Here is a 26,097-nt window from a genome sequence, read left to right as displayed (position 1 = left end):
CATTGATCTATGCGTCTGTGTTTGTGCCTGTAACAAACTGCTCTCATTACTATAGCTTTATAATATAGTTTGAAATCAGGGAATGGGTTGCCTCCAGCTTTGTTTTGCTTTCTCAGAATTGCTTCGGTTAATCAGGGTCTTATGCAGTTCCACACAAATATTAGGTTTGTTCTATTTTTCTTTTTAAAAAAATGACATTGGAATTTTGGTAGAGATTGAATTGAATCTATTTAGCACTTTGTGTATGTTAAAAATAAAAATTCAACCAAATAAATTTAAATATTTTATTGGCTTTATCAAGTGATTCATGAATCAGGCAGCATCCTATCTGGCAACTAAAAGGGAGCTCTGAGGGGATGTACAAAACAGAACATTTTTATAAGAAGGATGGAGGGACACAGAGCTATTAACAACAGGAAAAAAAGGATTATTTAGGGGCCATGACATGTTTTCTTTGGGGGAAGAGGAGGGGGAGGATTTCTATCATACAGATTCCCTCTTCATTCTGTGGGGGATGTGCAGGGTCCATATGACAGATTACCCTACTGGTGTTTGACCAGAAAATTCAAGACTGGTTGTCTAAAATTAAGCTTCTGGGAGATGTTGAAACTTCCATTAAGTCTAGCATGAAATTCAGATTTGGCATCATAGGCTTTTAGCTCGAGTGATGCCACTTTGGGCCTGTGGTTATCTCCTTAACAGTAATATGGACATTAATAACATTAATTCTTCCAATCCATAAACTCAGAATATCTTTCCATTTATTTGTGCCTTTATCAATATATTTTAGCACTGTTTTATAGTTTATTTCCAGGTATTTCATTCTTTTTGATGCAATTGGAAATGGAATTGTGTTCTTAATTTCTCTTCTGACAGTTTATTATTTAAACTCAACAGATATTTATATATTGATTTTGTATCCTGCATCTTTTCTGAACTTTTTAATTAAGGCTAACAGATTTTTAAAAATAATTTATTGGGATATAATAACATAAACTGAACATGTTCAACATGCAAAATTTGCTGAATTAAAGGAGTTATGCAAAAATTAAGAGTACAAACTGCATAGATTCATTTATATGTAATTCAAGAAAGGGCACATAAGCTTTAATTGCTTTGTTATATAATTATAATAAATGTGCGAGGTGATATTTCATTGTCATTTTGATTTGCATCTCTCTGATGGTTAGTGACTTTGAGCATTTTTTCATATGTCTCCTGGCTTTCTGTATATCCACTTTGGAGAAGTGTCTATTTAGGTCCTTTTCCCATTTTTTAATTGGATTGTTTGTCTTCCTTTTAATAAGTTGTATGAGTTCCCTATTTATTTTGGAGATTAATCCCTTGTCAGATGTATTGTTGGCAAATATGTTCTCCCATGTAGAAGGCTCTCTTTTGTTATTTTGATGGTGGATTCTTTTGCCATGCAGAAGCTTTTTATTTTCATGTAGTCCCATTTTTTTTTTTCTCCTCACACCTGTCAGAATGGCTATCATCAACAAATCAACAAACAACAAGTGTTGGGAAGTTGTGGAGAAAAAGGAACCCTCGTGCACTGCTGGTGGGAATGCAGACTGGTGCAGCCACTGTGGAGAACAGTATGGAGTTGCCTCAAAAAATTAAAAATGAAACTCCCATTAGACCCAGTCATCCCTCTTCTGGGAATATATCATAAGAAAACTGAAATACTCATCAGAAAGAATATATGCACCCCTATGTTCATAGTGGCACAATTTACAATAGCTAAGACTTAGAAACAACCTAAGTGCCCATCAGCAGATGAGTGGATAAAAAAACTATTGTACATCTACACAATGGAATACTATGTAGCAATAAAAAAGAAAGAACCTTTACCTTTTGCGACAGCATGGATGGACCTGTAGAGTATTATGCTGAGGGAAATAATCCAGTCAAAGAAAGGTAAATATCACATGATCTCACTCATATGTGGAACCTAATGAACCAAATAAGTTGATGATCAAAAATAGACCCAGAGTCATAGAAGCATGAACAGACTGTTGAACCTCAGAGGGAAGGCCGGGAAGAGTGGGTGGGAAGAGATCAACCAATGAATTTGTATGCATATATGCATCACCCATGGACACAGACAATGGGATGATGAGGGCCTGGGGGCAGGGAGGACAGCAGAGGGCTGGAAGAGGTTAATGGCCGTGGGGGCGGGGGGGGGGGGGGGGCGGGAGGGAGGAGAGGGAAGGAGGACCTATGTAATACTTTCAACAATAAAGATTTTTTTTAAGTGTAATTATCTTGGTCCTCTGTTTCCTTATTTCTGATGGTCTTGTGGGATAATAAACCTAATCCAGGTGGATATTGGTAGGAATAAATAAAATGTTTTGAAATATATGGTGAGTTTAAGAACTCTTTCGTAGGTAGGGAGTATATGTACATACACATGTATGTACATTTGTACCTGATTTTCTTTCAAACAAACACAAAACACACAGGCATAATACAGACACACTAATATCCTCACCTTTAATGTTGAAAGAAAACTTAAAGGAAATTTGGTGACAATAGAAATTGAAAGAATGAAAATGGTTAAATTAATATGAAACTAAAATAATGTGGAAATTTAGATACAAAAATTTAAAGTAGAATAGTTAAGTGGGTTATTTGCTTCCTTTTGTTGAGCTGTATGTGTTCTTTATGTATTTTGAATATTAACCCTTTATCAGATGAGTCATTGGCAAATATGTTGTCCCACAGAGTGGTTATCCTTTTCATTTTGATGATGGTTTCTTTTGTTGTGCAAAAGCTTTTTAGCGTTTCATAGTCCAATTTGTTTATGTTTTCCTTTATTTCTCTTGCCCTAGGAGATGTATCAGTGAAAATTCGGCTACATGAGATGTCTGAGATTTAATATTTGAAAAAAAAACAAATATTACATGATCTCACTTACGAATGGAATCCAATGAACATAATAAACTAATGTTTCCTTCTAGAATTTTTATGGTTTCACAACTTACATTTAAGTCAGAGAAAGACAAATATCACATGGTATCACTTACAAATGGAATCTAGTGAACATAATAAACCAATGAACAAAATAGGTCTATAGGCATGGAAGCATGGAACAGACTGGCATGTCTCAGAGGGGACAGGAAGGAGATGGGAAGAGATTAACCAAAGAACTTATATACATACTAGAGTCCCGATGCATGCAATTCACGCAAGAGTAGGCCTTCCTTCCTCCGGCTGCCGGCACTGGCTTCCGTCTGGCACCCATTACCCAGGCTTCCCTCACAGCCCCAGCTTCGTCTGGATGGTCATCTGGAAGGATGTCCAGTATAATTAGTATATTATGCTTTTATTATTATAGACTAGAGGCCCAGTGCACGAATTCACCTATGGGTGGGGTCCCTTAGCGTGGCCTGCGGGGATTGAGCCGAAACTGGCATTCTAACACAGCCAGCCATTCCTGCCTGCTGTTCTCACTCATCCCAGCCTCACTGCACCAGCTGAGGGCTCATGCCCAGTCAGTCCTGATCAGGAGCCCTGTGTCTGGCACCTGTCCTGAGGGAGGTTGGGAAGCGGGGTGGGATGTGATTGGCCCTCCTGTTAGGTGGTAGAACTCCCTTGTTGGCCTGGGACCTGGATCCCTCCCACTGATGTTTTTGTTGGTTGTCGGGAGCCACCTGGCGGCCGCTTTTATATTGTTTCTTTCTTGTGGAGCATCTAGGGAGGAAGAGCGGCCATGGTGCCCGAGGCCAACTTCCAGGAGGCCGGTGGCACTGTCGGGATCATGCCAGTGGCTCAGTGTTGGTCCCTTGGTTCCTGGCCTGTTCTCAGGAAATTGGACCTGTAGGAATACTGAGGGTGTGAGTGGTTGCTGCTGGGCTGGTTGGCTGCCAGGATGGGTCAGTCAGCTGAGCCACACTCCCATTGTGGGAGCTACTGACAAGCAGGAGGCAGTTCCTGCATTGAGCATCTGCCCATGGTGGTCAGTGCACGTCAAAGCGACCTGTCTACTAGTAGTTCGGTTCCTTAGGCTTTTATTTATATAGGTCAATTTGCAAAACCAGTTGACACAGATAATAGTGTGGTGAAGGCCTGGGGTAGGGCAGGGACTGGGAAGAGGTGAATAGAAGGGGTGAAAATTGGGGGACATTTGTAATACTGTTAACAATAAATAACAACTGGCAAACAAAATAATAAAGTAGCATGGTTGACCTTAATTTTATTTATTTTTTCAATCTTTTTTTTATTAAGGTATTATATGTGTACATATCTTACCATTGCACCCCCCACCCCACTCCCATACATGCCCTCACCCCCCAATGTTTTGCATCCGTTGGTTACTCTTATATGCATGCATATAAGTCCTTCAGTTGATCTCTTATTTCCCCCACCTCTCCCTAACCTTACCACTGTAATTTGACAGTCTGTTTGATGCTTTACTGCCTCTGTATCTATCTTTATGTTCATCAGTTTATAATGTTTTTCATTATCCCCAAATGAGTGAGATCATGTGGTATTTTTCTTTCATTGACTGGCTTATTTCACTTAGCATAATGTTCTCTAATTCCATCCAGGTGCCTACAAATGGTAGCAATTCCTTCTTTTTTATGGCAGCATAGTATTCCATTGTGTAGATGTACCATAGTTTTCTGATCCAGTCATCTGCTGATGGGCACTTAGGCTATTTCCAAATCTTAGCTATTGTAAATTGTGCTGCTATGAACATAGGGATGCATATATCCTTTCTGATTGGTGTTTCTAGTTTCTTAGGATATATTCCTAGGAGTGGGATTACTGGGTCAAATGGGAGTTCCATTTTCAGTTTTTTGAGGAAACTCCATACTGTTCTCCACAGTGGCTGCACCAGTCTGCATTCCCACCAGCAGTGCACGAGGGTTCGTTTTTCTCCGCATCCTCGCCAACACTTGTCCTTTGTTGATTTGTTGATGATAGCCATTCTGACAGGTGTGAGATGGTATCGCATTGTCGTTTTGATTTGCATCTCTCAGATAATTAGTGACTTTGAGCATGTTTTCATGTGTCTCTTGGCCTTCCTTCTGTCTTCTTTCGAAAAGATTCTATTTAGGTCCGTTGCCCATTTTTTTATTGGATCACTTATCTTCCTTTTATTAAGTTGTATAAGCTGCCTGTAGATGTTGGAGATTAAACCTTTATCAGTGATAACATTTGCAAATATGTTCTCCCATGAAGTGGTCTTTCTTATTGTTTTGTTGATGGTTTCTTTTGCTGTGCAAAAGCTTTTTATTTTGATGTAGTCCCATTTGTTTATTTTCTCTTTGGCTTCCATTGCCCTAGGGGCAGTATCAGTGAAAAAGTTCTTTTGGCATATGTCTGAGATTTTGCTGCCTGTGGATTCCTCTAGTATTTTTATGGTTTCCCGTCTTATATTTAAGTCCTGTATCCATTTTGAGTTTATTTTTGTGTATGGTGTAAGTTGGTGATCTAGTTTCATTTTTTTGCATGTATCTGTCCAATTTTCCCAACACCATTTATTGAAGAGACTGTCTTGACTCCATTGTATGCTCATGCCTCCTTTGTCAAATATTATTTGCGCATAGTGGTTTGGGTCGATATCTGGATTCTCTATTCTATTCCATTGATCTATATGTCTGTTCTTGTGCCAATACGAGCCAGTTTTGAGAACAGTGGGTTTGTAATACAGCTTGAAATCTGGTATTGAGATCCCTCCTACTTTATTCTTCTTTCTCAGGATTGCTGTGGCTATTCGGGGTCTTTTTTTATTCCAGATGGATTTCTGGAGAGTTCTTTCTATGTCTGTGAAATATGCCGTTGGTATTTTAATGGGAAGTGCATTGAATCTATAGATTGCTTTGGGTAGTATGGACATTTTAATGATGTTGATTCTACCAATCCATGAACATGGTATGCTCTTCCATCTGTTTACATCTTCCTCTATCTCTTTTTTCAGTGTCCTGTAGTTTTCCGTGTATAGGTCTTTTACCTCCTTGGTTAGGTTTATTCCTAAGTATCTTAATTTTTTTGGTGCGATGGAAAATGGGATTGCTTTTTTAGTCTCTATTTCTGTAAGTTCACTGTTGGTGTATAGAAATGCCATAGATTTCTTGGCATTAATTTTGTATCCTGCTACATTGCTGAATTCATTTATTAAGTCTGTTAGTTTTTTGATGGAGTCTTTGGAGTTTTTTATGTACAATATCATGTCATCTGCAAATAAGGACAGCTTTACTTCTTCTTTTCCAATTTGGATGCCTTTTATTTCTTCTTCTTGTCTAATTGCAATGGCTTAATACTTCCAGTACTATGGTTGACCTTAATTTTAGTAATGAATTACATTTTCTATATTAACACACAACAACTTCAAAGTCAGAACCACATTTCCTTTGTAACTGAAGAAAGAGTTTGTCCACCAGGCACCAGGTGAGTCACACACTGAACATAAGATATAGTGGAGATATTAGATCCACTTTATTGGTAGCACTGTGCAAGGAGAATGCGAAAGTTAGTGCTCAAAACTCGAACTCCTGGTTCCATTACTGGCAGTTGGTTTTAAAGGGTGAAATTGGGAGAAGAGGTCTTCAGTAGGTGATCAGCTCATGGGTATATTCTGATTGGTTGGAGCTGGTGTTACAAGAGATGTTTTAGCACTTCTGGTCATCAATCATCTAAGTCAGCTAGTCTGGGATTTATGTGACTGTGGTCCATGAGAATACAGGCATTTTCCTACACCGCCATCTTGGTTCCCTCATCCTGTCCTCTAAATTCCTGATTCAACCCTCTGCTTTATCTAACCTGCTATTGATTCCTTCTAATGTATTCTTCATTTTAGATAATTGAATTTTTTTTTGGCCTAGTTCTTTTTCATGGTTTCTATGTCCTTTTTAAATCTTGCTATCTTTTTTTAAGTTCTCACTGAGATCATCCATTTTTTCTCTTACATCCTTGAGCATGCTTAAAACCATTGTTTTAAACTCTGCATCTGGGATTTTTGTTGCTTTTATTTCATTTAATTCTTTGTCTGGGGATTTCATTAGGGGCATTTTTGTCTCCTCAATTTGTTTCTGGGTATTAGGTGGATCTCCTATGATCCGCCAAATTTGCAGTTGTAAAATAAATAAGCCATGGATATATAGTTTATAGAATGGGGAATATGGTCAATAATCCTATCTAATAAAAGAGTAATATGCAAATTAACCATCACTCCAACACACAAGATGGCTGCCCCCATGTGGTCAAAGATGGCTGCGCCCATGTGGACACAAGATGGCCGCCACAAGATGGCCAGCAGGGGAGGGCAGTTGCGAGGGACCTGGCCTGCAAAGGAGGGCAGTTGGGGGTGATCAAGCCTGCAGGGGAGGGCAGTTAGGGGTGACCAGGCTGGCAGAGGAGGGAAGTTGGGGGTGACCGGGCCTGCAGGGAAGGGCAGTTGGGGGGACCAGGCCTGCAAGGGAGGGCAGTTAGGGGTGACCAGGCCTGCAGGGGAGGGCAGTTGGGGGCAATCAGGCTGTCAGGGGAGCAGTTAGGCATCAATCGGCAGGGGAGTGGTTAGGGGGTGATCAGGCTGGCAGGCAGAAGTGGTTAGGGGCAATCAGGAAGGCAGACAGGCGAGCAGTTGGGAGCCAGCAGTCCTGGATTGTGAGAGGGATGTCTGACTGCCCATTTAGGCCCAAACCTACTGGGATCGGGACTAAACAGGCAGTCGGACATCCCTTGAGGGGTCCCAGATTGGAGAGGATGCAGGCTGGGCTGAGGGACACACCCCCCCATGCATGAATTTCGTGCACCAAGCCTCTAGTACAGCCGTGGGCAAACTACGGCCCGCGGGCCGGATCCGGCCTTTTCGGCTGTTCTATCCAGCCCACGGAGCCGAAAGAGCGGAGGGTTCTCTTGCTCTCCCCTCCGCTCCTTTACTTTGAATTTATATTAGTTCACACAAACACTCCATCCATGCTTTTGTTCTGGCCCTCCGGTCCAGTTTAAGAACCCATTGTGGCCCTCGAGTCAAAAAGTTTGCCCACCCCTGCTCTAGTATCTTAATAACTTTGCATGGTGACAGATGGTTACTTGGCTTATTGTGGTGACCACATTGTAAAGATATAAATGTCCAATCACTATGTTGCACACCTGAAGTTAATATAATATTGTAAGCTAACTATACTGTAATAAATAACAAAAAATAAAATAATAGCTGTAATTGTATAAAAATTTGTTTCATAAACAGAGAGTGAAAGAAAAAGGAATGAAATGAAATGAGGCATTAAAATGATTTAATAAACTCAGGTGTGAGGAAGAAAAATCTTCATTGGTTCTGGCAGCATTTGAACCTTAAACACATCCCCCTGATGCCCAGCAAAATAACAAGAGAACCAAAATAAACATGTCTAAAAGACAAAAGAGGTGATATCTTTACGGTGCCACTTTACATATTGTACAACAAAAGCAAAGGAATAAAACAACACTTCACAGAAGAAAATATAAAGTGGAACAGAAGTTGGGCATTTTTAACATCAAGCAGTAGAAGGCTTGTATTTTCTGTACCTATTTCATAATTATTTGACCAGTTCATTTTTACATAGTCTGATAGGGGATGAGGCTAGCCCCCTTCTTCCTTTTCTGATGTGGCGTCTTTTCTATTATTTCTTGGGCATTGGGTTTTGCTCTCTTTTGTGACACACCCAGCTGGCACACTCTGGTCCTGGTTCTAGTCTTCATCCAACATGCAACCCCCCCCAGACCATGCTTTATAAATCCTGCCACACCATGGCAGTTCTATCTATTTATACTGTATAGCTTTCTTCATATGTTTCTTCCTAAGGAGGTTATTTTAAACACACATTTATTTCATCTATAGATAAACACCTAGGTTGGTTCCATATCTTGACTATTATAAACAATGCTGCAGTGAACATAGTGGTGCATATATCTTTTATAATGTGGGAGCCGGCAGGAACCGCAGCGCACCACCGGGAGCCATGCTGCTTCCATGGGAGCTGTGCGGCCTCCGGGCCTGCACTTGGCTGTGGAGGCTGTGGCTCACTCCCCCTGTCCCCCAGAGGCCCTCTATGGCTGGGGCGTCACTGTGGCACCGAAGCAAGCATCCCACCCCTGCCGCTCCATGCCCGCTGCCCAGAGGCCCTCCATCACCACGGCGACGAAGCAAACATTCTGCCAGGCCGCTCACGCTGCCCACTCTCAGCAGCAGCCCCCTCCCCCCCAGGACTGGGGGACTCCCGTGAGGATGAGGGCACTGGGCATCGCCAGCTTGTGTTAATGGGTGCTGCCATCTTTTGACGCAGTGACAGTTGATTTGCATATTACCCTTTTATTAGATAGGCTGCTTTTTATTTCTTTAGACAAATACCGAGAAGTTGGATTCAGGGGGCTATATAATGTATAATCATGATATACATTTAAAACTAATATAATATTGTATATCATTTACAATTTAAAAAAAATTTAAAGCCTTTGTACATGGACATCAGATTTCCATACTTCAATGAATAGATGTACAGTATGGAAAAGAAAAACTTTTATAGTAACACAATGTGTGATTAAAAATTTTGCTTCCTCATTTTGAAGTCATCTCTGACTCTAAGATCATATTAGGTCAATCTATTCGTTCAAATTTGCCTTTCAGTGGAGACTCCGCCTGCAAGTAAATGTTTGATAATGAATTTTTATCAGTGCCTATAGTAGGCAGCGGGGACACCGAGCTGAATAAAAAAAATACACTAAGAGACTAGTTACAAAACTCAATAGCATAGCTGTGGTTGGTGTGGCTCAGTTGGTTGGAGAGTAGTCCATACACCAAAAGGTTGTGGGTTTGATCTCCCTTCAGGGGTACATGGAAGGCAACTGATAGATGTTTGTCTCTCACATTGATATTCCTCTCTCTATCTCTCTCTCTTTTCTTTTTTTTTTTTTTTTTATTTTTTTTATTTTTTTTATTTTTTTTATTTTTTTTTTCCTTCTTGCTTTTAAGTTTTCTTTTTTTTTTTTTTTTTTGTTTTTTTTTTTGTTTTTTTTTTTCAAATTTTTATTAAGGTATTATATGTGTACATATCTTACCATTGCCCCCCACCCCCACCCCACTCCCATACATGCCCTCACCCCCCAATGTTTTGTATCCGTTGCTTACTCTTATATACATGCATATAAGTCCTTCAGTTGATCTCTTATTTCCCCCACCTCTCCCTAACCTTACCACTGTAATTTGACAGTCTGTTTGATGCTTTACTGCCTCTGTAACTATCTTTTTGTTCATCAGTTTATAGTGTTTTTCATTATCCCCAAATGAGTGGGATCATGTGGTATTTTTCTTTCATTGACTGGCTTATTTCACTTAGCATAATGTTCTCTAATTCCATCCAAGTGCCTACAAATGGTAGTAATTCCTTCTTTTTTACGGCAGCATAGTATTCCATTGTGTAGATGTACCATAGTTTTCTGATCCAGTCATCTGCTGATGGGCACCTAGGCTGTTTCCAAATCTTAGCTATTGTAAATTGTGCTGCTATGAACATAGGGGTGCATATATCCTTTCTGATTGGTGTTTCTGGTTTCTTAGGATATATTCCTAGGAGTGGGATTACTGGGTCAAATGGGAGTTCCATTTTCAGTTTTTTGAGGAAACTCCATACTGTTCTCCACAGTGGCTGCACCAGTCTGCATTCCCACCAGCAGTGCACGAGGGTTCCTTTTTCTCCGCATCCTCGCCAACACTTGTCGTTTGTTGATTTGTTGATGATAGCCATTCTGACAGGTGTGAGATGGTATCGCATTGTTGTTTTGATTTGCATCTCTTGGATAATTAGTGACTTTGAGCATGTTTTCATGTGTCTCTTGGCCTTCCTTCTGTCTTCTTTCGAAAAGATTCTATTTAGGTCCGTTGCCCATTTTTTTATTGGATCCTTTATCTTCCTTTTATTAAGTTGTATAAGCTGCCTGTAGATGTTGGAAATTAAACCTTTATCAGTGATACCATTTGCAAATATGTTCTCCCATACAGTGGGGTTTCTTGTTGTTTTGTTGATGGTTTCTTTTGCTGTGCAAAAGCTTTTTATTTTGATGTAGTCCCATTTGTTTATTTTCTGTTTGGCTTCCATTGCCCTAGGGGCAGTATCACTGAAAAAGTTCTTTTGGCATATGTCTGAGATTTTGCTGCCTGTGGATTCCTCTAGTATTTTTATGGTTTCCCGTCTTATATTTAAGTCCTGTACCCATTTTGAGTTTATTTTTGTGTATGGTGTAAGTTGGTGATCTAGTTTCATTTTTTTGCATGTATCTGTCCAATTTTCCCAACACCATTTATTAAAGAGACTGTCTTGACTCCATTGTATGCTCATGCCTCCTTTGTCAAATATTAAATGCGCATATTGGTTTGGGTCGATATCTGGATTCTCTATTCTGTTCCATTGATCTATATGTCTGTTCTTGTGCCAGTACCAGGCTGTTTTGAGGACAGTGGCTTTGTAATACAGCTTGAAATCTGGTATTGAGATCCCTCCTACTTTATTCTTCTTTCTCAGGATTGCTGTGGCTATTCGGGGTCTTTTTTTATTCCAGATGAATTTTTGGAGAGTTCTTTCTAGGTCTGTGAAATACGCCGTTGGTATTTTAATGGGGAGTGCATTGAATCTATAGATTGCTTTGGGTAGTATGGACATTTTAATGATGTTGATTCTACCAATCCATGAACATGGTATGTTCTTCCATCTGTTTACATCTTCCTCTATCTCTTTTTTCAGGGTCCTGTAGTTTTCCGCATATAGGTCTTTTACCTCCTTGGTTAGGTTTATTCCTAAGTATCTTAATTTTTTTGGTGCAATGGAAAATGGGATTGCTTTTTTAGTCTCTCTTTCTGTAAGTTCATTGTTGGTGTATAGAAATGCCATAGATTTCTTGGCATTAATTTTGTATCCTGCTACATTGCCGAATTCATTTATTAAGTCTGTTAGTTTTTTTATGGAGTCTTTCGGGTTTTTTATGTACAATATCATGTCATCTGCAAATAAGGACAGCTTTACTTCTTCTTTTCCAATTTGGATGCCTTTTATTTCTTCTTCTTGTCTAATTGCAGTGGCTAATACTTCCAGTACTATGTCAAACAGGAGTGGTGAGAGTGGGCATCCCTGTCTTGTTCCTGTTCTTAGGGGAAATGGTTTTAGTTTTTGCCCATTGAGTATGATGTTAGCTGTGGGTTTATCATATATAGCTTTTATTATGTTGAGGTATGATCCTTCTATTCCCACCTTGTTGAGAGTTTTTATCAAGAAAGGGTGTTGGATTTTGTCAAATGCTTTTTCTGCATCAATTGATATGACTATGTGATTTTTATCTCTCAATTTGTTTATGTGATGTATCACATTTATTGATTTGCGGATATTGAACCATCCTTGCATTCCTGGGATAAATCCTACTTGGTCATGGTGTATGATCTTTCTGATGTACTGCTGGATCCGATTTGCTAGAATTTTATTGAGGATTTTGGCATCTACATTCATGAGGGATATTGGCCTGTAATTCTCCTTCATTGTGTTGTCTTTATCTGGTTTTGGTATTAGGGTGATGCTGGCTTCATAGAAGGAGCTTGGAAGTGTTCCTTCCTCTTGAATTTTTTGGAATAGTCTGAGGAGGATAGGTTTTAGTTCTTCCTTGAATGTTTGGTAGAACTCTCCTGTGAAGCCGTCTGGCCCCGGGCTTTTGTTTGCCGGAAGCTCTTTGATGACTGCTTCAATTTCTTCCATAGTTACTGGCATGTTGAGCTGTTTAGATTCTTCCTGATTGAGTTTTGGAAGGTTATATTTTTCTAGGAATATGTCTATTTCCTCCAGGTTGTCCAGTTTGTTGGAATAGAGTTGTTCGTAGTATTTTTTAACAATCCTTTGTATTTCAGCGGGATCTGTTGTTATTTCACCTCTTTCATTTCTGATCTTGTTTATTTGGGTCCTCTCTCTTTGCTTCTTGGTGAGCCTGGCTAGAGGTTCATCAATCTTGTTTATCCTTTCAAAGAACCAGCTCTTGGTCTTGTTGATCTTTTGTATTGTTTCTTTGGTCTCTATGTCGTTTATCTGTGCTCTGATCTTTATTATTTCCTTCCTTCTGCTTACACTGGGCTTTTCTTGTTGCTCTTTTTCTAACTCTTTGAGTTGTTGGGTTAGGTAATTTATTACCCCTGTTTCTTGTTTTTTGCAGTAGGCTTGTAGAGCTATGAACTTCCCTCTCAAGACTGCTTTCGCTGTGTCCCATAGATTTTGGATTGTAGTGTTTTCATTGTCATTTGTTGTCATGATGTTTTTTATTTCTTCTTTGATCTCTCTGGTAACCCAGTCATGGTTTAATAGCATGCTGTTTAGTCTCCATGTGTTTGATTTCTTTGGGTTGTTTTTATTGTAGTTGATTTCCAGTTTTATGCCACTGTGGTCTGAGAAGATGCTTGATATGATTTCTATCTTCTTGAATTTGAAGAGACTTTGCCTGTGTCCCAACATATGGTCTATCTTTGAAAATGACCCATGTGCACTTGAGAAGAATGTATATTCTGTGGCTTTGGGGTGAAATGTTCTGAAGATGTCAATTAATTCCATCTGGTCTAGTGAGTCATTTAGGATTGATGTTTCTTTGCTGATGTTTTGTTTAGAGGATTTGTCCAATGGTGATAGTGGGGTATTAAAGTCTCCTACTATGATTGTATTGCTGTCAATCTCTCCCTTGATATCCTCCAGGAGTTTTTTTATGTATTTGGGTGCTCCTGTATTGGGTGCATATATGTTTACCAGAGTTATTTCTTCTTGTTGGATTGCTCCCTTTAGTATTATGAAATGGCCTTCCTTATCTCTTGTTATGTCTTTCAGTTTGAGATCTAATTTGTCAGAAATAAGTATTGCTACCCCAGCTTTTTTTTCAGTTCCATTTGCCTGGAAAACCTTTTTCCATCCCTTCACCCTCAGTCTGTGTGCGTCTTTTTTTCTGAGGTGGGTTTCTTGTAGACAGCAGATATATGGGTCGTGTTTTCTTATCCAATCCGTTACCCTATGTCTTTTGATTGGGGCATTTAATCCATTTACATTTAAAGTTATTATTGATAGGTACTTATTTGTCGCCATTCCTATTCTTTACCCCTGTGTTACTTCTTCACTTCCTATTTCTTTTTTTTTTTTTACAGCAGACCCTTTAGCATTTCTTGCATTGCTGGTTTGGTGGTAATAAATTCCCTTAGTCCTTTTTTGTCTGTGAAGCTCCTGATTTCACCTTCAATTTTGATTGACAGCCTTGCTGGGTACAGTATTCTTGGATTCAGCCCCTTCCTTTGCATGACTTTGTATATTTCATTCCATTCCCTTCTGGCCTGATGAGTTTCTGTTGAGAAATCAGTTGCTAGTCTGATGGGGGTTCCTTTGTATGTAACTTTCTGTCTCTCTCTTGCTGCTTTTAAGATTCTTACTTTGTCGTTGTTGTTTGCCAATTTAATTATAATGTGCCTTGGCGTCGGTCTTTTGGGGTTCATTTTGCTTGGGACTCTGTGAGCTTCTTGGATTTGTGTGTGTTTTTTCTTCCCTATATCTGGGAAATTTTCTGTCATTATTTCTTCAAAGAGGTTTTCTATTCCTTGCTCAGCTTCCTTTCCTTCTGGAACCCCTATTATGCGGATGTTGTTTTGTTTCGTGTTGTCCCAAAGTTCCCTTAGACTCTCCTCTTGCCTTTTAATTTTTTTTTCTAGAAGTTGCTTTTCTTGGGTATTTTTTTCCATCTTGTCTTCTAGCTCACTGATGCGGTCCTCTGCTTCTTCTAGTCTACTCTTGATGCTTTCTATTGAGTTCTTTACAGCAGCGATGTCATTTTTCATTTCTTCTTGGTTCTTCTTCATTTCCTCTTGGTTCTTGCTCATATTGTCGAATTTGTCTTCCATTCTTTTCAGCCACCTTATGACCATTTCTCTGAATTCTTTTTCTGGAAGGTTGCTTGCCTCCATTTCGTTTACTTCCTTTTCTGGTGATGCCTGCTTTTCTTTCATATGCGGGCTGCCTCTTTGTCTCCCCATGGTCTCTCTTCTCTGGGTGTCTGGTTATGTAGTTCTCGCTCTCCTGGGTTGATTTAAAGGCACAAAATACAGCACTACCAGGTACAACTCACAAGGCACTGAACAGGAATGTATTCACGATATTAATAACTTCCAATAAAGGTGACCACCAGAAAAAGGCAAATTAGGTGATAGGAGAGAGAGAAGAAGAGGAAAAAAGAAAGAAAGAAAGAAAAAAAAGAAAAAAGGAGTGTGAAAATGAAATTGGGAAAAGGGAAAGTAAAGAGAAGAAAAAAAAAAAAAGTAAGAGAGACAAGAAAGTGACTAAGAGAGAAAGGGGAACAGACTATATATATTGGGGATAAAACTCCAATAGAACAATCACTAATCCCAGCAAATGCCAGCAACAAGTGCCTGGGGATTAGTACAAACTACAACACCAACTAATATGGAGTGAGGCAAGGGAAAGCTGAAGCACAAAACAAACAAAAAAATAAACAAAAGAAGAATAAGCAAAACAATCTCACAAAAAAGCATAAAAATTGGATATAATCTACATTCAAGCAAACAACAACAAAAGGACAGAGAGAAGGACAAGTTTATGGATAGCTCAGACAGCGAAGGGAGAGGTGTATGTGGACTTGGAGCAGGGGATTGGAGATTAGATATGTAAGTAGGGTGAAATTTTAACAAGGGGTAAACAGAAAGAATAGGGAGAATCTAAAGCAGTAAAAGGGTAAGATAAACAGGACTCTGAAAAGGGGGAGGTTAGGAAGAGAGTGATGGCCTAAAGGTAGAGTTGAGATAGAGTAAACCGATGCTAAAGGAAAGATAGAAATAGAATGTAGAACCCTAATCCCAAAATAAAATGAAGAGAAAATAAAATGACACTTAAAAATAAAAAAAAAAATAAAAAAGATAAAATAGCAGTAGTAATAATACGGATTGAAAATAAAAATGTAATAATTAAAAAGGTAAAATCAAGTGATGAAAAAAGAAAAAAAAAGTTTCTTGATTAAAAGATGCAAAAAATGAAAATAAAAAAGAATAAAAAAATAAAAAAATAAAAGGTAAAAATAAAATGTGAAGTAGTGAAGGTCATTCACTTCCTCTGTTTTTTTGTTTGGCACGCCTGTTTCTCAGTCCAGACAGTATTGCAGTTCCCTGCGATCCACTGCTCTTCGGTGTTGTAAGCCAGTCCTGATTTTAAGCAGGCGGTGTGTCTTAATTTCTCGTATTCCTTTATTTTTGATTACACAAGAGTCAATTTGTGATTCAGCCCCTGGGTGGCAGTGTTTCTGGATTAACTTCCGGGTCTATCTATGGCCTCTCTAGGCAGTGTTAGAGCCTTCTTTCCCGCACTCGCCACTGGCCTGTGGGAGTGGTCTGCCTCAGAGCTGACTCTCTGATGGTCACTCCCAGCTCCGATCCCCAGGTTCCAGAATAACAACCTTCCCCTGCAATCTCCCAGGGTGTCCCCAACTGGGTGATCCTATGTATTGGGCTTAGTAATCAGAGGCAAGAATTTCAAGAGGAAAAAGTCCAGTTGTGCGAATTCCGGGACTGCGGGTAAGCCCAGGCACCCAGGGAACGCAGGGGCTGCGCGTAAGTCTGGACTGCCTGAAATTCTTAGGGTGTCCCTGCACTTCAGATCAAAATGGGTTGCTTTTTAGAGTGCCCTTCTCTTAGCAGCTCTGAGGACCCCTTTCCACAATCACAGATCACGCCAGCCCCTACAGCCACGGATTTTTCTAGGCACAGACTTCCCTGGTCCTCCAGCTCCCGCAAAACGCGCGTTCCTCTCTCCCGCCGGGACCAGAGACCTCACCTTATCCCAGGCGAAATCTGACCTTTCCGTAGTGGAGTGTAGAGCTCCTCTGAACCCGTGTGCTTGCACCAGTTGGGGAGCGTTGTTCTGGGGCTCGCAGCTGTTCCTGGGGTGCCGCAGTTGTGGATTCTCAGGCTTCAGATAAGCTCCACTTTCCGGATCAAGATGGCGCAGACTCCGCGTCCAACCCCGCAGCTCCGGGAGGGGACCCAGCCGCAGTTGGTGCTGCCAGGTCAGGGGAACCCCGTTCAGCAGTCCCCCACCTCCTTCTGGAATTCAGCTGTCTCCCAACCGGCCAACAAACACTCCTTGTGCGACCCTCAGCTGTTCTTTCTTTCTGCTCCGGGACAAGGCTCGGAACACGTCTGTCTATTCCGCCGCCATTATTCCCTTCTCTCTCTTTTCTTATCCCTCCCCCACTCTAATCAATAAAAACATATCCTCGGGTGAGGATTAAAACAACAACAAAAACCCAGCAGCATGTTAGAGATGACATTATCAGGAAGAGCAGTTTAGTTGGTGATAATGATGTAGAAAAAAATAACAGACCCAAAATAACACTTGGTTTTCAAATTTTCTTCTGCAATAAAATTATATAAGTGGCCTTAATTGCTGTGTGTAATTTTGTTTCCTTGTGAGTAATATAACTCATGACAATTCTTTTAGGAAAACTATAGAAAACTAGAGGCCTGGTGCATGAAATTCTTGCATGGGTAGGGTCCCTAGGCCTGGCTGATGATCAGGGCTGATCTGTGGGCTGACTGGCAGGGTGATTGAAGGGCCCCTGCTGGCATCTGCCTTGGCTGGCCTGGGGCCTGCAGGCTGGGGGTAGCTCCTGCATTGAGCGTCTGCCCCCTGGTGGTCAGTGTGCATGATAGCGACTGGTTGTTTCTGCCAGTAGTTCCACTGTTTGGTCAATTTGTATATTAGGCTTTTAATATGTAGGATTTACTTGGGAAGTTAGATGTCATTTCAAAGAAAAATATTTTTAATAAACCTAATTTGTCCTATGAAAAAAATATAAATTTCCAAATATTTCTCATCCAAGTTTGGGAAACACTTGGGGAGGCTAGGAAAATAAAAATTAAAAAATGGAAAACTATACATATGTCAGACAGAGCAGAAAACTCAATCAAGGGAGTTACTAAATGGTACAGGGAATTTAAAATCAAATAAATGAAAATTCTAGGCATTAAATAGAGGGAGCAAGAGCTTTCTCCAATCTTATCAAAGAATAGCAATTTCTGGCTCTTAATGTTTTCAGTCCTGTAATCCTGGACACTTTTTCAGCCCCAGGATGATTGGTCTTTTTATAACTGCCACCCCAAAGAATCTTTTCAGAGCCCTCTTTATGTCTTTGATCCTGAGACTGTAGATGAAGGGGTTCAGCATGGGTTTGACCACAGTGTACATCACTGAGGCTGTTGCACTTGAGTGTGATCTATGGTAGCAGAGCTGAGGTACACTCCTGCACTTGTACCATAAAATACACTGAGTGGCCAGATTATTATGATCTCTGAATGCATAATAATCTGGCCACTCAGTGTATATCCTATATAATAAAAGGCTAATATGCAAATTGTCCCCTCGACCAGAGTTTGACTAGCAGGCAGGCCGGCCAACCGCCCATGTCCCCTTCCCCTGGCCAGGAGGCCGGACCCCACCCATGCACGAATTCATGCACTGGGCTTCTAATATATACATATATACTGAGTGGCCAGATTATTATGCGTTCAGAGATCATAATAATCTGGCCACTCAGTGTAAGGAGACAATGCAGAGGTGAGATGCACAGGTAGAAAATGCCTTATACTTCCCCTCAGCTGATGATATTTTCTGTATGGAGGACACTATCTTAGAGAAAGAGTAAATGATACCAGCCATAGGAAAACCACCCATCAGCCCAACTCCAAAATATATCACCATGTTATCAAGAAAGTAGTCAGAACAGGCAAGTTGGACCACCTGTTTAAGTTCACAGAAAAAGTGAGGGATTTCCAAGTTTGGACAGAAATATAGTTGCAACACCACTAAGTTTTATAACAAGGAATACAGGATACACATGATCCAGGATATCAGAACCAGCAGTCTACAGAGCCTGGGGTTCATAATGACTGTGTAGTACAGGGGGTGACAGATGGCCACGAAGTGGTCATAGGCCATCAAGGTCAGGAGAAAGTTGTCCAGTCCCCCAAATAATAGGAAAGAAAACATCTGTGTGATGCAGCCTTCATAGGTGATGACTTTATTTTGTGTCTGGATGTTCACCAGCAACTTTGGGATGGTAGCGCAAGTGAAACAGATGTCTACCAAGGACAGGTTAGACAGGAAGAAGTACATGGGTGTGTAGAGGTGAGAGTCTGAGCTGACGGCCAGGATGATGAGCATGTTTCCCAACACAGTGATCCAGTACGTGGAGAGGAAAAGCCCAAATGTGAGGGGCTGCAGTTGGTTCCTCTGAAAATCCCAGAAGAAGAAATTCCGTAATCTGTGTATCATTGCCTCATCCCATGTGGTAGTGGACAAAACTAGGAAGAAAACTAATATGATTAATTTTACACATGTGGGTATTAACATAGTGAAATGATAGAATTTTTGTTTTGCAGTCAAGAAACTATATATTTATATTTATATTGATCATATGGCCTATACGGGATATCCTGTGACAACTGTGATTAGGAATTCTTGACCTACACTCAGAATTCCCTCATGAGGTCATGTAATATACAGCCTTAATTGCAAATTATTTTATGCATTTGAGGAATTTATGTTGAGTACTGACTATCTTCTAAGGTAAGAGTATAGAATGCTGAGAAATAATGTTTTCTACAATCCAATGATGGAGAAAGAATATAAATTACCAAGTGGAAAAACAGATAAAGACAGTACAAAGAAAACGAATTACAGGCCAATATCCCTGATGAACATAGATGCTAAAGTCCTCAACAAAATTCTAGCAAAATGGATCCAGCATTACATTAGAAAGATCAAACCTCAGAGGGAAGGTAGGGGAGGGTGGGAGTAAGGGGAAGAGATCAACCAAATGACTTGTATGCATGCATATAAGCCTAACCAATGGACACAGACACCAGGGGGGTTAGGGCATGAGTGGGGGAGGTTGGGGGGGGGCATTGTGGGGATAAGGACACAAATGTAATACCTTAATCAATAAAGAAAAAAAAAACGAAAAAAGAAAAAAAAAGGAAAGATCATACACCATGAACACATGGGATTTATTCCAGGGATTCAAGGCTGGTACAATATACGCAAAACAATAAATGTGATGCATCACATAAACAAACTGAGGGACAAATATCACATAATCAGATCAATTGATGCAGAAAAGGCATTTGACAAAATTCAACACACTTTCCTGATAAAAACTCTCAGCAAAGTGGGAATAGAGGGATCATACCTCAACATAATAAAAGCCTTTATATGACAAACGTCCTGCACTTGGTAAGTGGTAATATTAGTTACTATTTATATCATGCCCTGAGTTCTTCAAACCAGACCCTTTTCTGTATATGCTACATTTTCATACAATTTGGAATAGGATTTACCTCCTATTATGTATTAGTTTATTGCTGGAACTAGAGAAGAAAATGATACATGTTTGTTTGTTTTTTAAAATATTTCTTATTAATTTCAGAGAGAGGAAAGGATAGGAAGAGAAAGATAGAAACATCAATAATACAAGAAAATCATTAATCAACTGTCTCCTGCATGCCCCCTACTGGAGATTGAGCCTGCAACCCAGGCATGTGCCTTGACCAGAGATCCAACCATGACCTCCTGGTTCATGGGTTGATGCTGAACCACTCAGCAGCACCGGCTGGGCAATACATGTTTGTTTTTTAGTCTAGACTGACCAAAATGACTTCTTAGTTGCAATAGCTTTCCAATTCACTTCAGGTAGCCAATTTTATCATCGAAAAATGTGTTTAGTTTACTTTTACCCAAGACATGAAGCTATGATTCCTTTTCTTCTTTGGTTTGAAATTTCAGAACAGTGATGGGTCATGACAGTAGCAGGCCTATTTGTCCTCTGTATGACCTTCAAGCAGATTTCTCAAATATTTTCTTTTCAGGTCTGATATTAGCTGATGATCAAGGAAACTATTTTATGATACTTAAGAAACATCTTATTTACAATTTTTCAGAACTGTTTTTGTACAGTATCAATTGCATATTTAAAGATGATGCTATTACATTTGGATGCTTTTTTATTAATTTATTCTAAAATAATAAGTAAATTCTCAATACTAGAGGCTCATGGCTTTCATGGGTGGACTGCTTCTGTTCATAATTTAAATCAGGTGATCTGCACTCCTTACACTATCCTATAGATTCAAAGGGTGCCTTTGTAAGAGAATTGCTTGTCAGGTTATTAGAACCATCAGCAGAAACCAAGGACAGCTCATGGCTGGGCCTCCATTCAGCTAAATTCTCCTAGCCCAGTGGTCAGCAAACTCATTAGTCAACAGAGCCAAATATCAACAGTACAACTATTGAAATTTCTTTTGAGAGCCGAAAACCGACTTCTGCGCATGGGCCACGAGTTTTAATTGCACTGTATGTGCGCGCCCACACGTGGTATTTTGTGGAAGAGCCACACTCAAGGGGCCAAAGAGCTGCATGTGGCTCGCGAGCCACAGTTTGCCGACCACTGTCCTAGAGCAAAGTTTTGAGGTACTTCAGGTTGACTTTAATGGGCACTGGCATAGGGAACAGCTATATTGGGAAGAAACTAAGGATGGTGGATGGGTCTGACAGTTACTTCAGCCAGGGTCTGGGGAGACTGAGCAGAAAGCCTGCATGCTGTAGATTTCCTGGACCTTCCCACTAGCAGAAAGGAAGCCAGATTTAACTCTTCTTTTAATTTTACAATTTTGTATCTGATATACTAAGTCCCCATATCTGAATCTACACACTTAAATCAGGGGTCAGCAAAGTACTCCCCACAGAGCAAATCCCACCCACAGCCTGTTTTTATAAAGAGGCTTTATTACTAGAGTAATGGTAGCCCCGTAAAGATATGTCTACATTCTAACCCCCAGTACCTGTAAATGTGACCTTATTTGAAAAATGGCTCTTTATAGATATAATTAAGGATCTCAATATGAAATCATCCTGGATTAGCCAGTTGGACCCTAAAACCAATGACCAGGCTCCTTATAAGATATACAGTGGAGAGGCACAGAGAAAAGGAGACCATATGTTTCCTGAGATTGGAGTGATGCAGCCACAAAGCCCAGGGATGCTTGGAGGCACTAATAGCAGGATGAGGCAAGGAGCACAGCCTCCCTTGGAGCCTCTACAGGGAGTGCAGCCTTCCTGACACCCGGAGTTTAGATTTCTGGCATCAAGAACCTGATGAAATAAATTCGTGTTGTTTTAAGCCACCCAGTTGGGACTTAGTTGTTACAGAATCCACAGAAAATAAATACCTACAGCCAAGCTCATCCATTGGGTATTGCCAACAAGTACTTTCACACAACAATGGCAGAGTTAAGCAGCTGCAACAGAGCACTGATGGTCCAATAACAAACTTACCTAGTTCTTTAAAAATATGTTTGGCAGTGACTGCTCTAAGTCACTATCAGGTACTGATTTTATATTCAAAGTACTCTTTCCCATCATAAAGGAATGCTCTGAATAGCCTCTCTGGCCAGAAAAAAATGTACCTATATGAGTTTAAAGATATGAATGCCTTTAACCCAGAGGAAAAAATGGAATAATTGGATCTAGAGAACTTGTACAAAGAAAACTCTATCTCTGCAGCCAAAATAATTTACCCCCCATCAAGTGCATCCTCAGAATCAATCTCTGGTTTTCATAGTGGAGGTCAAGGAGAAGTTTCTGGGAGGTTCCTGTTTGGCATGGGTGTGGTCAGGGACATCACTAAATCTCTGAGTCGAACACTCAATGTTACTCACAAGCTCAGGATGCTAACCTGTCCATGTGTCCTGCATGAACGCTTACATACCCTGTGGAGATGTTTATTCTAGGGGAGGTGGACCCATCAGTACAAGGGAATATGCATCTGGCCCCCAAGGTGAACCCATGGAGACTGAACTGGCAGAAAAGTTGCCTTCTATTTATGGCCACTTGGTTTCAAGGGAGCTGAATTGCTTAGAGAACTGAGCAACAGTAACACAGTTCATTTAATGAGGAGCTCTGAGAATTCAGCCTCTGGACCTCCTTCTGCAGACTCACCTGCAGCTCCTCAGACACAGGCTAAAAGCATCCTCTCTGTGCCTCTCTAAGATGTTCAACTGCTCTGGAAAACCAGAACTTCACCTCAATTTCTTGCTCTATCCACATCAATTGTCCAAGGAAGGAAAGACCAGTAGAGCCAAATCCAGTGAGTGATGCCATTGGGGGTGCCAGAGTGAGTACTATGGGAAAGCATCGTGGGGAGAAGTAAAGCTTGTAATAACCATGTCTTCTGGAGAACAGTCAGGCTGAGAAATAGTGAAAGGGATGGACTCAAGATCCAGCACATTTTGTGTCCTTAGCTCTGAAGGGCTTTCTAACAACTTATTCCTTCTCAGTCGCTTTCTTCTCACGGTCTCAGAGCACAGTTCCATGGCCTCTCTCCTCCCATAGCAGGAACTGACCCCTCCCTTCTATCTGCTCAGCTCTCAGGATTCTGCTTTATTTCAATGTTAGCATTTCCTTTTCTTTGTGAAGCATTGACAGAGTGAGACAACCTTGCAGAGCAGAAAAGCACCGACTTAGAGTCAGGGAGGTGTGAGTTCTAATTCACTCTTATCCAGCTAGTGCCGGAGGGACCTAGGAACTCTTCTTACATTCTGTGGGTCTTTCTCTCATCAGCACAAGAGTGAGTAGAAGGAGATCTCAGAGAATGCTCACGGACGACCAGGTGCCATGAATCAAGTGCCAGGACCAGTGCACCTGGCTCTCTGGTGGGCTCTGCACTCCTATTATTTTCCCTCATTAGCAGGAACTGGCCTTTTAAACTGTTCTCGCAATTATTGCATTGAATCCCAGATTATTTTTACTGTGTCCCTAAACAAGACATGCCTTTTACATTGTGATGCAGCAATTTTTGCACACAAACACAAAAACACACACACACACACACACACACACACACGAGCAAAGGGAACCATATACCCTCACTATGTATGATGCACTCTAATATTTTCTTTTGTGCCTTCTTGACTCTATTCTATTTCACCATTCTGTGTCCTTTTCGAGTCTTTAATACCTAAAACAAGTGTCATCTCAGGGCTTCTGCACTGCCTCTTTTCCTACTTAACCCTCCATCCCAATTAACCCTGTGTCACCCCCTCTGTCTTCCTTGAGGTCTCTGTTCCATTGTCCCCTTGTTTGCAGGGCTTCCTGAACTCCCAGTATAAAATAACACCCATCTACTCTCTTTTATACCTGCTTTCTTTTTGTATTCACATGACACCATCTAACTTGGTATATGACATATACTGTACAGTATATTGTATGTGTTCTTTAACTATCATTATTCTAAGAATTTTGTTTCTGAGCATCCTGTTCACTTTCCCTACAGGTGGGAAATGTCAATAAATATTCCTCAAGTGCATGAAAGCATTTCTCATGAAAACAGTGTAATCCATGAGCACCTTGGAAACAAAGATTGAAGAAGACAGGAATTCCTAATCAGAGATGTCATGGGGATGATATGTACAAAAAATAAATATTGTTGCTTTATTACAAAATATAATTGTAGCATTTAAGCCATGCTAGTAATGGCCATTATTTTAAAAACGAATCATGCTATTTTTTCTTTCCTACTAGTCGCCTCCACCCCATGGGACCTGGGAATGATACTCTGATTTCAGAATTTCTTCTTCTGGGATTTTCAGAGGAACCAGCACTGCAGCCCCTCATATTTGGGTTTTTCCTCTCCATGTACCTGATCACTGTGTTGGGAAACCTGCTCATCATCCTGGCCATCAGCTCAGACTCCCACCTCCACATGCCCATGTACTTCTTCCTCTCCAACCTGTCCTTGGTAGACATCTGTTTCACCTCCACCACCGTCCCAAAGATGTTGGTGAACATCCAGACACAGAGCAGAGTCATAACCTATGCAGGCTGCATCACACAGTTGTATTTTTTTCTACTCTTTGGAGGACTGGATGACTTCCTTCTAGCTGTGATGGCCTATGACAGGTATGTGGCCATCTGTCACCCCCTGCACTATATGGTCATCATGAACTCCCGGCTCTGTGGACTGCTGGTTCTGATGTCCTGGATCTTGGGTGCCCTGAATTCCTTGTTACAAAGTTTAATTGTGTTGCGATTGTCCTTCTGTACAAACTTGGAAATTCCCCACTTTTTCTGTGAACTCAAAGAGGTGGTCCAACTTGCCTGTTCTGACACCTTTCTTAATAACATGGTGATGTATTTTGTATCTGTGCTACTGGGTGGTGGTCCCCTCGCTGGCATCATTTACTCTTACTCCAAGATAGTGTCCTCCATACGTGCAATCTCATCGTCTGAAGGGAAGTATAAGGCATTTTCTACCTGTGCATCTCACCTCTCAGTTGTCTCCTTATTTTATGGAACAAGCATAGGAGTGTATCTCAGCTCTGCTGCTGCCCAAAGCTCACATTCAAGTGCAGCAGCCTCAGTGATGTATGCCGTGATCACACCCATGCTGAACCCCTTCATCTACAGTCTCAGGAACAAGGACATAAAGAGGGCTCTGAAACGATTCTATGGGGTGGCAGGTACAAAGGGCACAATCATCTCGAGGTAAAAAGTGCCCTTGGTTTTGGGGCTACAGAACTAAAAACCAGAAATTGTGATTCTTTAATCACATTGTGTTTTTTAGACTTGCTCCTGATGGTTTTTTTAAAATATATTTTTATTGATTTCAGAGAGGAAGGGAGAGGGAGAGAGAGATAGAAACATCAATGATGAAAGAACAGTATTGATCGGCTGCCTCCTGCATACCCCCTCCTCAGAATTGAACCCACTACCTGGGCATGTGTCTTGACCAGAAATCCAATGGTGACCTCCTGGTTCATAGGTGGATGCTCAACCACTGAAAACACAGGCCAGGCCAGAGTGTAGCTTTTATTTCTGTCCTTGAATTTCCTTTGTTTGTTTCAACTTCTCTATACAATTTAAGTAACCATTATATTAATCTTCCTGCTTTGTTATATAGACAGTTTTCCCTTTGTCCTTTTTTAACCTTCCCAAAGTATTTTCCAATCTTGGTCAGAAATAGTGAGAAGTTTTCATTTACTTCACTAGAAAC

General features: G+C 40.6%; 2 protein-coding genes across 2 annotated transcripts in view; one reads left to right on the top strand and one right to left on the bottom strand.

The window, feature by feature from the left end:
• Positions 1-18,086: 18,086 nt before the first annotated feature.
• The window catches only part of LOC308251761 (olfactory receptor 7A10-like), a gene marked incomplete at both ends in the record, with an annotated part of 299,707 nt that continues 291,696 nt past the window's right edge, over positions 18,087-26,097 (bottom strand). The window contains one exon of the mRNA XM_080675465.1: positions 18,087-18,142. Within this exon, the coding sequence (XP_080531591.1) occupies positions 18,087-18,142 (56 nt within the window). The remainder of the gene's footprint in view (positions 18,143-26,097) is intronic.
• LOC308249725 (olfactory receptor 7A5-like) lies at positions 24,640-25,593 on the top strand (the record flags this gene model as incomplete). Its single annotated transcript, XM_080671474.1, has 1 exon — positions 24,640-25,593. One exon carries the CDS (start codon positions 24,640-24,642, stop codon positions 25,591-25,593), a length of 954 nt encoding a protein of 317 aa, XP_080527600.1.

This window comes from Plecotus auritus, assembly GCF_963455305.1.
Source record: "Plecotus auritus genome assembly, chromosome: 6".
Lineage (NCBI taxonomy): Eukaryota > Metazoa > Chordata > Mammalia > Chiroptera > Vespertilionidae > Plecotus > Plecotus auritus.
Note: the sequence above shows the minus strand (reverse complement) of the source record. Positions and strands in the feature narration are given on the sequence as shown.